General features: G+C 56.7%; 1 protein-coding gene across 3 annotated transcripts; it reads right to left on the reverse strand.

Moving 5' to 3' along the window:
- Positions 1 to 3,238: 3,238 nt before the first annotated feature.
- Positions 3,239 to 11,886, reverse strand: NGB (neuroglobin). Of its 3 annotated transcripts, XM_025442452.3 has the most exons (6): positions 11,483 to 11,886; positions 10,267 to 10,410; positions 9,641 to 9,779; positions 6,726 to 6,837; positions 5,869 to 5,988; positions 3,239 to 4,420 (listed from the first exon to the last, which is right to left on the reverse strand). In XM_025442452.3, the coding sequence occupies exons 3-6, from the start codon at positions 9,685 to 9,687 to the stop codon at positions 4,286 to 4,288; spliced, it is 414 nt and encodes a 137-aa protein (XP_025298237.1). In that variant the 5' UTR covers positions 9,688 to 9,779; positions 10,267 to 10,410; positions 11,483 to 11,886; the 3' UTR covers positions 3,239 to 4,285. The 3 variants fall into 3 exon arrangements, with proteins under 3 accessions (XP_025298237.1, XP_048969290.1, XP_025298236.1); XM_049113333.1 differs by lacking the exons at positions 10,267 to 10,410; positions 11,483 to 11,886 and having other exon boundaries at positions 9,641 to 9,785; XM_025442451.3 differs by lacking the exons at positions 9,641 to 9,779; positions 10,267 to 10,410; positions 11,483 to 11,886 and adding an exon at positions 8,186 to 8,344.
- Between the last annotated feature and the right edge of the window lie 274 nt (positions 11,887 to 12,160).

The following is a 12,160-nucleotide window of genomic DNA, read 5'->3' on the forward strand; positions in this document are numbered from 1 at the left end:
CAAGTCCTGGAAGGAAGAGGGGGTCGGTCAATCCGTACTCTGCCGGCAGGACTGGAAGCCTGGAAGGTCCAGACAGCTGGGCTGGGAGTGAGACTGTGGCACAGGCCAAGAGGGAGGCCTGGGGCCCTGGAGGCCCAGGACCCGGATCTGATGGGGCCCTGGAGCAGCTGACTGTGTGCTGCACTGTGCTTTGCAGGGCAGCCTCCCCCAAGCTGGGGGGCCCTGGGCCCCTGAAGGCTGTACCCAGAAGCCAAACCTTGGGGCGGTTTCAGGCTCCTCCAGGGCTGGCTCCCCACCACCTAATCCCGTCATGCCGGAGGGAGCTCGGATCTGTCCCGAGGACACTCTAAGCTGGCCAGAGCCTGGCTTCTGAGTCAGTCTTGGGGCAGGCCCGGGGTGGGCGCGGGGTGGGGGGCAGGAGAGCTGGCTTACTTACAGGAAGGCAGTGCACAGTTTTCTCAACAGAGCCGCTTTCTCAACATCTGGTGGCCCCTGGGCCCTGACAGACCCGCAGATCTCCAGCCGCAAATGCTACAGTTCTCCATCCCGGCTGCAAGTGAGAGTCTCCTGGGAGGTTTTAGACAACCCCAGGGTCCAGGCCTCATCTCTGAACAACCCAAAATTTCTGGGGTGGGACCCAAGGGCCCCTACTTTACAAAAGCCTCCGCACTCGAGTGTCAGGGAGGGCTGGAAGGGCAAGGCTCTTGTGGAGGAGGAAAACAATCACAGGCCAACACCCCTGGAAGAGGGGAGCTGGCCTCGGCACCTCACACTGTGTCTCCCCTTGGGAGGGCCTCCCACCGGTGACTAAGTACAAAGCCACAGACGGGAAGGCGCCCCTCCTTCACGTTGCCTCCAGCGAGCTCAATGTCAAGTGCAGGTAGGTCATCAGCAGGCCCAGACGTTCGCCTTCTGTCTTCTAAGCGATCAATACCTAGCGCTGGCCCAACTCCCATTATCATCTGTCTTTGTAACAAATACTATTGTTTGGGCCGGAGAGACACATACGGGGCTTTAAGCATAGCTTCTGGCTACCATGTGCCCCCTTCAGCGAGGTCTGAAGAATCACCTCTCCTCTCCCCCTCTGAACACAGAGCCCAAAGTGTTTTTCATGTCAGCCTTCCCATTTGGGTTGCAAGAGATTCCAAGTGCAACAAGCCAGTGTATATGGCAGATGTCAGCAGGGACAAGCGCTTGGAAGAAAACACAAAGTTGGTGAAGGGTAGGGAGTGACTACAGATGGGGAGGATCTCTGGAACCAGCTCCTCCCTGGGATGAGACATGTGGGTGCGTGCATGAAGGGGGCAGACTGGGGGGAATAAACACAGGGTCCCGAGCAGCAGGACCTGGGCTTTACTCCAGCAACGTGGAGGCTACTGGAGGATTCTGAGTGGGGAAGAGATGTGATCACTGTAGGCTCCAAGGCCATCACTGCAGCCTCTGGGTGGGGACAAGGTGGAGGAGACAACCCCCATTGGGGCTCTGCTGATGGTATCCAGCCAGACAGCAAGGTAGCCCAGACAAGAATGGGGCCGGGAATGAGGAGATGGAGACATCCGGAACAGGTCTGAGGACTCGTGGATGGATTAGATGTGGGGTCTGAGAGAAAGCAAGGAATTGCGGATGGCTCCCAGTTCTTCTGCCTGAATGGCTGGGTAAACTGGTTTACCAAGGCAGAGGATGCTGGAAGGAGCAGGCTAGGGAAAATACCAGGCTCTACTTTGGTGGTGTTACATTTGAGATGCTTAATAGGGATTCTGGGCAAGGGGCTGGATACAGGGGTCTGAAGTGGGGGGCGTTAGGCTGGAGATGCGACCCAGAGCCACCAGTTTCTGGGGTGTTGAGGTCATGGGGCTGGCTGGGACCTGCACAGGAGGCCAGAGGAGGTCCACGGGGGATGGGAGGGGGAATCTGCAAGGAGAAGGAAGAATGAGCATCGAGGAAGAAAACCAGGAGACCTTGGCATCTGGAATCTAAGGGAAGAAAAGGACTCAAAAATTAAGCAGGGATGGGCTCCTCAGCAGAGAGTCTGCTTCTTCTCCCTCTCTCACCCTCTGTGTACACACACTCTCTCTCAAATAAATAAATAAATAAATAAATAAATAAACAAATAAATAATCTTTAAGAAAAAGTAAGCAGGGACCCCCCCACACACACTTGACAGTGATTACAGTGTACAGAGGGGTGAGTTTAAAGATGCCCCAAGGAAGCATCAGCCAAGTCAGAACTGAGAGGCCTCTGGACAAGAGAGCTGGTTTCTCCCACAAACCAAAGGCCTGGGAAGAAGGGAGAGGGGCCAAGAAGGAGAAGTTTAATAGACATAACAACGTAAAAATTTAACGTAAATTTAAAAATCAACCAGATGCAATGTGTGGACCCCTCGGCTGAGCACCACCTGCTGAAAGACATCAGGGAAATCTGGGAGCAGACTCGGCATCGGGCGAGGCTGAAGAGATATTGCTCATGTTGGCAGGTGTGTTGATAACGTGGATGAAGGTGGAAAAGGTATCAGCCACACGTTCCTACGTGTGGCTTAAGTCTTAGGTTCGCTTTAAAAGTCTCCAGCAGGGATCCCTGGGTGGCGCAGTGGTTTGGCGCCTGCCTTTAGCCCAGGGCGCAATCCTGGAGACCCGGGATTGAATCCCTCGTCGGGCTCCCGGTGCATGGAGCCTGCTTCTCCCTCTGCCTCTTTCTCTCTCGCTGTGACTATCATAAATTAAAAAAAAAAAAAAAAAGTCTCCAGCGGAATAAAGGGGGTGGGGGAGGTCACTTGGGTTGCATCAATGCTGGGTGAAGGGTACATGGAGATTCACTAGGCTCACATATTCTGTATGTGATATTTTTCTCTAAAAAAAAAGTTTAAAATGCAGAAGTGATCAGCTTTTCCAAGGATGCTGAGCAGAAGAGCAAGGTGAGGACAGGGACAGAACAGAGGCCCTGGGTGACCTCGGTGGGACAGATCGGGGCGAGGATGAAAACCCGGGTGAAGTGGTGGTCCAGCTGTGTGCCCAAGAGGAAGAAGAACGGAGTCTGGTGCCCTGCCAGCCAGTTTCTATCACAGACCCCTCACTCCGTCTCCACCACTGGCTTCTGGCCTTCCTCAAGCCTCTCCTTCCTTTTATATCCACACTGGCCCTGACCCTCCTGACCTCATCTTCCCACCTGCCCTGGATCCCCTGCCCTGTGGCTTCGCCTGGCCACAAGCCAACACCCAAGAAAGGACCAGCCCCCAGACCAGTCAGAGAGGCACACAGAACAGGTTTATTCCTCATGAGCTTACACAACCACGGCACGGCACGGAGCGGAAGGTAAAGGTGCAGACAGCTTGGGGGCGAGGACAGAGGGCCTCTCCGGCACTTTCTCTTCTATCCAGCAGCCTGAGTACAGGCACACACCAGCTATCAAGTGTGGAGAGCCGTGGCCCCGCAGTCGATGTGAGCAGCGGCAGAAAGGAGGCTCAGGGGAGATAAACCCCAGCCCTGCTGGAGAGGGGCCGTGAGGAACAGCCACGGGAACACAGGCCCCTTTGGAATGAAATCACCCCTCATTCCTTGCTCTTGCTCTTCGCCAGCCCCCCCCACCCCCCTGCTGGCTAGCCGGTTCCTGCAGAGTAGAGCTACAGGAGCTCCCAGCAGCAGCGCTGAATGAGGGAACGGGACACAGCAAAAGAAAAACCCCTCGGGCAGGTAGCATCTGAGACCCGGATGGGCCCACTGCAGACTTAGGTCAGCTCTCTCGTCCTCAGCGGGTCCCCTGATTACCTGCTCCCACTACCTGTGATTCCACCATGAAGACTAGAAAAGTCCCTCCTCTTTACTTGTGAAAGGCAAAGGCCCCAGGAAGAGAAAAGCATGGGAGGCAGACAAAATGGGAAGGTGCCCGAAGCTCAGCCACCACTCCCCGGCTGGGCCTGGACTCACCTGACAAGGATGGATGGCGGGCACCCCTGCTCTCACAGCTCCCCACCTTCCCAGCCCCATGCCACCTCTGGGACCAGAGCACTGGTCCTCTTCTAGAGGAGGAGGTGATGCCAGAGGGAAAAGAGGGCAGGCAGGGAAGAAGCTACTGGGCGTGCGGGGAAATCCAGAAGCTCCCTCCTGAAGGGAAAGCCACCCCCATCTGCAGCTGGAGGTTAGGGGGACTGACACCCAGTCCCGTTCTATTATCTCTCCGGGATGGCCAGGGGACAAGGACCAAGGGGCAGGGAGGCCTAAGGGAGCCTGGGCTGCAGCAGACACAAACAGATGGGGCCTCCAGGCGGAGGCTGCTGGGCAGGGGCCGCCTCTTAGTCACCGTCCCAGCCTCGACTCATGGCCTGCACCACGGCCCCGTAGAGCTGGCTCCAGGCGGCCCGCACGGCTGGCGTGAACGCGGGGCCCAGGCACTTCTCCAGCATGTAGAGCAGGGACTCCCCCACCGTCTGCAGAGGCAAGCGGCACCGTGTCACCCCTGAATGGAGGAAGGCCTCGCTCCATTCCACGGGTAAGAAACGGAGGCCCGGACCTTTCTTCTCTCCTGCACAGGGCCCACGCTTCCCGAGCGGGGTACTGCCCCCATCCCTGGGTGCCACACTGGACACTCTTCCCCCTTCAATGTGAGGCTTTAGAGTGAATTGAGCATTTCACTCCACTCCCAGCCTTGCCATCACCCCATGACTGGGGCCAAGGCTTTGCCTGGGACCCCCAGCTCAGAGCAAGCAAAGTCACTGCCACCCCTCCCCGTCTTCATTTCTTCCTCGCCAAGGCAGTGCTCGTGGTGTTAAGAGCCCAGACTCTGCAACCAGACGGACCTGAGTTCACTTCCTGATCCCGCCATTTATGAGCTGTGTGGCCTTGAGCAAGTGCGGTGACCTCTCTGAGCCTCAGATGCTTCATCAGTCAAAACAGGGAAAGTAAAAGTTCCAACTCATGGGATTGCTGGATTGAGTAAATGGGATCATCTACAGAAAGCTCTCAGCATCTGTACACAGTAAGCCTTCAAGAATAATAACGGCTCTCGTTTGTTACTGTTAATCAGAACAGAATATGGTTTACTTATTCCACAAATATTTACTGAACATCCACTGAAGACCAGGCGTCGCACTAGTTCTGGAGACAGAGAGGACAAGACTACCTGGGTCCCTTCCTTAGGGCACTTACCATCTGGCAAGGCGACTGGACTGTGGGACAGACTGTCACGTCAGTGGCCCCCACTGAACCACACCTCAAGGATTCAGGACCCCTCCCAGTGGGGTCCTTCCACCATGAGCCTGGGCTCCTTGTGCGCCTGGCTTTGGCCAATGGGATGTTCCCCAGAGGGATGCAAGGAGAGGCCAGACGCGTGCTGGCACGCTGGGGTTCCACCCTCTGGGAACCCAAGCTGTCACTCTGGGAGGAAGCTCAGCGAGGCCACAGTAATGAGACACTACAGGGAAAGAGACCCTGAAGGATGACGGGCTGTCTTGGATGCAGCAGCCGCAGCTGAGCTCCCAGCTGAGTGTAGTACATGAGTGACACCAGCCCCTTCGCGTGGAGCTAAAGCACTGTCCCACCGAACCCAGAGAAATCAGGAATCGTTTGCTTGGGATGGTTTTATACACGGTAACAGGAAACTGAGAAGACTGGCCAATCCCAGAAGCTCTTTAACTTTCCACGGTTCTAAGAGAAGCCAAACCAGGGAAGAAAAATTGGAGGCTCAGAGTCGTCAAGGCAGTGTCAGGGGTCACACAGCACAGAAGTAACAGATGCAGCCCCCCCACCATCCACCCCGCCTGGTCCTAGTCATCTGAGGGGATGGGAATAGGGAGAAAGAACAGATGAACAGGGAGGACTGGGAGAGTTGGGGCCTCAGGTGAGGCGCTCCAGAGAGAGCAAGAGCCCCTTTACCCACCGAGAAGGAGCTGAGCTTCACACCCACTGCACGATGCTTCTTGCCCAGGCCAGCAAGGTACTCCTCCAGCGAGGACAGGTCCTCTACATTGGTCACAGCAGTGTCAATCACGAGCATCACCTGCCAAGGCCAACGCAGCCGTGAATCGGAGAGGCCAGAACAATCCCACCTGCTCATAACCACAGTCCAGAATCTGGGGATCCAACCAGGAGTAAGAGAGGTCACCAGGACCCTCGGTTTGCCAGGATCAGAAATGCAAGGTCATGGGGCATCTGGCTGGCTCGGTTGGTGGAGTGTGAGATTCTTGACCTCGGGGTTGCAAGTTCAAGCCCCATGTTGGGTGTAGAGATTACTTAAAAAAATAAAATAAAATAAAATCTTTAAAAAAAAGAAAAGAAATGCAAGGCAATCTGTGTGTACATACAGTAGGCACTCAACATGTGGCCAAACTACTGATGTTAGACTGTGATGGCAGCTCCTCTCCTCTAGGGTCTCAAAGCCCTAAACACGACAGCGGGATGGTGCTGTCTGCCCCAGACAAGGAGAAACTGAGGCACTGTGAGAGTCATGAGCCTCTTAGGGAACCCCAGCCTGGGCGTCAGAGGCAGATGGCCCCTAGTGGGTCAGTGCCAGTACCATCTCTGGGAGCTGGGGACCAGCTGGCTGCACACACGGTGCCCCAGGCTCTGCCCAGCCCAGCACATAGGGCAAGGAGCAGACATCTCTGGCCTGGGGGAGCGGCAGAGGGGAATGAGACCAGGCCAGGGCAGAAGTCACTCTCCCGAGGAGCCTGAGTCCCTCACTCTCTCCTGGGAAGGCGTCCTGCTGGATCTGAGGCCACCCCGCCTCCTCCTCACCTTCCTGATGTGGTCCAGGAACTCGGGGGAGGACAGGCAGTCCTCCGGGCTGGAGAACTGGCGGCAGTTGTACTGGAAGAGGGGCAGCAGGTCAGGTTCCAGGTCAAACAGCCTGTCGGGGGAGACCCACGTGTCAGCCCTGGGGTGTTGGTCCCCCCAGGCCCCGGCCAGCCCCGCGCACCCTGGCTGCCCAGCAGGCTGGGGTGGGGGTGGGGAGGCAGGGATTCAGCTGGGAGCTAGAACACCCCCTCCAACCGGGCACTGACCCCTTTGCCAGCTTTGCTGGTGACCCTTTCTCACCTCTTCCACCGCTTCCGAGGGTCATCCTCTCCCGGGACCTGGCATAGAGCAGCCCTCCATAAACAGGTCAGGGGGCTGGGACAGGGAGGGGTCCTCAAATAGGAAAGCCCTTCTCTCCTTTCTTTCCTCTTCTCTCTCTGTGTCTGTCTCTGTCTGTCTCCCTTCCACTCTTGGGTCAGAACCTCCTAGTCTCATCATGTCTGCAGGGGCTCGGCCAGTGATGATAACAGCACTATTAAGAACTCCTTAGGGCAGCCCCAGGGGCTCAGCGGTTTGGCACCACCTTCAGCTCCGGGCGTGATCCTAGAGTCCCAGGATCGAGTCCCGCATCAGGCTCCCTGCATGGAGCCTGCTTCTCCCTCTGCCTCTCTCTCTCTCTCCTCTCTGTGTATTCTAATAAATAAATAAAATCTTTAAAGAAAAGAACTCCTGGGCACTGAATACTTTACATGTGGTTAACTTCTGTATCCCTCACAGTCCTCAGCAGCAGGTATAACTGTTACCCCAACTCTTACAGAGGAGGAAGCAGAAGCCCAGAGAGTGTAAGTCCCTTGCCTCCGGTCACACAGCTTGGAAGTAGCAGGAGCACAGAGGGGGCCCGAGACAACAGCGGGCTTAGGGAAAGCTGGGAGGCGCCAAGTGGGAGCTCATCATTCACATCTGAGAGGGCTCATGGGGCTTTCGGGTAACCCCACTAATCGATTCCCCCTTTGTTTGGGGAGGCGGTTTTGCAAAACAGCCTCCTCAGAAGTTCTGGGCTGGCTTTGGGGGCCAAAGCTCCGGAGAAAGCACGGTGTCCGAGCCGTGCCCCTGGTGATGGCAGAGGGGCCGCTGTTCCTTTCCCCCTGGGGCCCGCGCACCCCCTGGCCCCGGCCGCGTCTCGCGGTTCTCGGGTCCCAGCCCGGCCCCAGCCCGGCCCCAGCCCGGCCCTGTCCTCCAAGGGCGCGCCCCGGGCCTGGCCGCGGCGCAGGAGCCCTCGGGGCGCCCTCAGGCACCACCCGGGGGGCCCGCTCAGGAGCCGAGCGGAGCGGGGAGGGGCGCGGCGCGCGCCGAGGGCGCCCGGGGATGGCCGGGACCCGCCGCCGGGAAGCCCCGCTCGCGCCCTTCTGGCCGGGGCTCGCCCGCCGCCCCCTCCCCGCCCGGGGCGCGCGGGCCCTCACCTGGCGAACAGCACGGTGCCGTGCTCCAGGGGGCTGCGGCGCACCGCCCGCCAGCTCTGCCGGATCAGCTCGGGCTCGGGGCGCTCCATGCTCGCCCGCGGACGCCCTGGGGGCGCGGCCACCGTCACCGCACGTGCCGCGCCATGTCGGCGGCGACGCGGGCCCCTCGGCGCCCCCCGCGGCCCCCCGCGCCCGCCCGCGCCGCCGGGACCCCGCTCCGGCCGCCGCGCCCTGCGCCCTGCGCCCTGCGCCCCGCGGCTCCCACAGCGCCCCGCCCCGCGCCGCCCGACCCGGCGCTTTAAAGCCGCCGCGGCCCCCGCCCCCTCCGTCCGTCAAGGCCCTCAGCCCCGGGCAACCGGCTGTGGCCGGGGACGACCCGGTGGCCCGGAAACGCCTGGGCTTCAGAGCTCAACAGAGAGCGTCGAGCCTCTCCGGGCCCGTTTCTCGTCCAGGACCCGGTGACGATTCCACCGCTTGCTGCTTGGGGCACCGATCGCACCCGATGGCGATGGCGCTGGGGAGGCTCTGCACGGCCACCTCTCCGCAGCCTTCCCTCGAGGACTACCTGGAGGCATTAGAGCCTGCGCCCCCTTGGCACCGGGTCTCCCTCCTTCCCCCCCGACGTGGGGCCCCGTGTGAGCGGCTGAGGCTGGGGAGGCCCCCGCCCTGCTCTGGCTCTGACGAGGCCCGGCAGGCTGCCCACCACCTCCACCTCCATCCCGGCTCGCTGGGCCCACTGGGACTCCCAGCCTTAGGGACAGCGGCAGGACTGCAGCCATTTCCAGCCAGGCCTGGGTTTCCCTAGGCAGCATCTTTAGCAATCTGTGAGCTCCAGGTCTGGCCCCGGCTCTAGAGGCCTGGCCAGGCCCCGGGTCTTGCGCACAGCAGCTGTGACCCATTGAATACCTGGACTTCAAGGGAGTCAAGTTCCAGCATTCTACTATTCCATGGTTTTCAATAGGCTTTTTAAAAATTTTAAATAGAAGTACCATTTTGTTCTTTAAATTGAAGTCCAGGTAGTGGAATCTCATGCTTGCCATTCAGGATGTGAAGTTGACCCCGTGTCAGGCCTAAACCTTTCTGTTTCTCTTTTTTAGGGAGGTAGGACAGGGGCAGAAGGAAAGGGAGAGAAGCAGACTCCCCGCTGAGCAAGGAGCCCCACACCTGGCTGGACCCCACGACCCTGAGATCATGACCTGAGCCAAAAACCAAGTCAGAGGCCTAAGGGACTGAGCCACCCAGAGGCACAAAAGCTTTTCTCTTTCAAACATGGAAGCTTCTCTGGCCCCAGCCCAGTGCTAGTGGCCCAGGCTTTGGAGAGCAAAACCCTCGTTTATCCTTCATTATTTCCAGTGTCTCAGCCTAGCTCCTCTCAGCCTAACTTCTCTCCTTCAGTGTCCTCAGTGTACAGTAAGGGGGTCAGGTAGTGGGGTCTCTAGGGCCCCTTCAGCCCACCTCCTTTGGTTCCAGAGATAGAAGATGGTATTCGGGCCAGTGGTCATGAACAAACAGGCCAAGGCTCCATGCCCAGGAGTTTGGGGTACATCCTATTCTTCTCTTCCCCATCTCTCCACACATCTCTGGGGCCTCTGGGCTGAGCAAGAGAGCAAGATTGTAACGCATCCTGCCTTGTGTCCTAAAGAGTCCAAGATCCCCAAGTACGAGCACAAAGGGGCTGGGGGCAAAAGGGAGAGGAAAGCCAGGTTACTCAGGGACTAGATTTCTCACTGGGTATCCCATGGCCCTGCAGCCAGGTAAGCAGGTCGTGTGGGGCGAGGGGTGGGATGGGGGGTGGGGACGCCACCTATGTCTCTGGTCCCAGATGCCTTGTGCTCTGTGTAGGCCACCTGGCTTATCTAAGGCTTCCACCTCACCCAGTTTGCACCTCCTGGCAACAGTCTACACTTGGGAACTTCTTGCTTCCTTTCTCCTTTGGACAAAGTCTAGGTCTGCTAAGTTAATGGCAGTTCATGGCTTTAGCTGGTAAGTGGTGGAGTCACACTCTGCCTGTCTCAAGCCAGGAGGATGGGGCTAAGTACACTGAATCTCTGCTTCCCTGGGAAAAAGTTCTCAGAACATACCTGGTTGGGCCTATGCAGGCCCAGTGGAGAAGGTGGTGGGTGTTACAACCAGGAGACAGAGGGCCTGACCATATTTGAAGGCTGAAGAAGTCACAGGATCTCCCCTCCCTGCCTGGCATCTGCCCATGACCTGGGCAGGTGGTTCTAATGGAGGAGAGAGTTGCATGTTGTCCTATAGCCCTGCTGTCACTGAGGTGGAGTCGTCAACCGTAAGAGAGCTAGCATCCACTCAGCACTCCTGTCCTGACTCTTGGCAAGGATCTTTACATCATTCATTCTTCATCCTCACAATACTGCTCTCACGTAGAGAGCATTTGTTATCATCTGGTTGGACTGTGGATTAAACAGAAGCCCAGGGGTCTGGTAATGAGTCTGAGATCACAGAGTTGGAAGTGGTGGGACTGGGATTTGCCCTCAAGACTGACTCCAGGCCATCATCTAGATCTCTGCCCCCTTCACTTTGATGGACTGTGACCAAGGGCTGTGTCCATAGTTCAGACCAAGCCAAGGTCACTGGGTCTGGGTCAGTAGTCCCTGGTTGGCTCTTAGATGGCTTCTGAGAGCCAGGTGTGCATAATTATCTTTCCAAATTCTCGTTTAGTGACATCAGGGTAGCCTGAAATGGGCCATGATGGGAGTATTTACACCACAGTAATTAGCAAGTGTTAGAAATCAGGGCTTTTTTTCCTCCCGAAAACCAGAGGTCTGAGTGCACCAGGAAACACCAGCCCCTGGATGAGCTGTAGATGCATTAAGCAGAATGTACAAAGGAACATGCAAAATATGAGCTGAGTCCAGGCCTTCTCCCCAAGGGACCCAGAGTTGCCAGGTTGTTCTGGGAAGGTGCTTCTAGTCCTAGGACCAAGCTGGAGAAGCAGAAAAAGCCCAACCTGATGCCCAGTCCTGGCCCTGCTATTGACAGGAGTTCAGGCAAGTAATTTAATCTCTCATGGGTAGAATGGAGACAAAACCAGAATTGACTTCACTCTGCCTTTTGAGAATTCAGTGTCACAGATGTGTCGGCATGCCACTCAAGAAGTGTTTGGTCCTTCCCTAAACTGCCTAGACTCTGTACTTTCCATCTCCTGAAGATCTGCATGGCCCTCTCCCCAAGCCCTCCAGCCACTCCAGCCACTCTTGTCCCAAGAGGGAGGTGGAGTCAAGCCATCCCTACTTCACAGAGCAGTGCCCCCATCTGCCGCCTCTCGTCCCTTACCTCCTGCCAATACACCATCAGCTCTCACACCTCCTTTGGACTCTTAACATCACACTCCTGAAAACAGAAGACCCGTCAGGATGGGGCCTCTGCTGAGCAGAATAGGAGCCACTCCGATGCTGGGCCACACAGCTGCCTCCAAAGTGGACAACTGCTACTCTCTCAAGCTCCTTGCCCTAATGTGTGGAGGGTTACAAGAGAAAAAGTGAGGTCCAGCTTTCTACTTATTTTGGACTAAGTTAAAATAAGTCAAAAGAACAACCAGTATTCCTCAAGTAACCTTGTAAGTGGGAGGGCCCAATGCCTGCTGGGGTCAGCAGGCCCACCTGCCCAGCCAGGGCCTCTGCTCAAATTAGAATGGCCTCAGATACTGAGATATAGTGGAATGGTTTTTGCACTCAAAACATTCCTGTCTTCTTTCGGAAGCCCAAGGGAAGTCAGATTCAATTAAGTACAAGAAGAACACCATGGCATTCAAAATAAGAGCTATTTATTACAAAAGTAAATGACCTCTGATTATCTGTGGAAAATTTTATATATATATATGTAATATATATTTATTTATATATATAACATATATATATTTATTTATATATATATAAAATTGTCGCTCAAGAAGCTGGCTGGAGGTTGGGCTAACAAAGATCTTCCTCCACCAGCAAGTTTGTGGGGCATGTC

The sequence above is a fragment of the Canis lupus genome, chromosome 8, assembly GCF_003254725.2.
Source record: "Canis lupus dingo isolate Sandy chromosome 8, ASM325472v2, whole genome shotgun sequence".
NCBI lineage: Eukaryota > Metazoa > Chordata > Mammalia > Carnivora > Canidae > Canis > Canis lupus.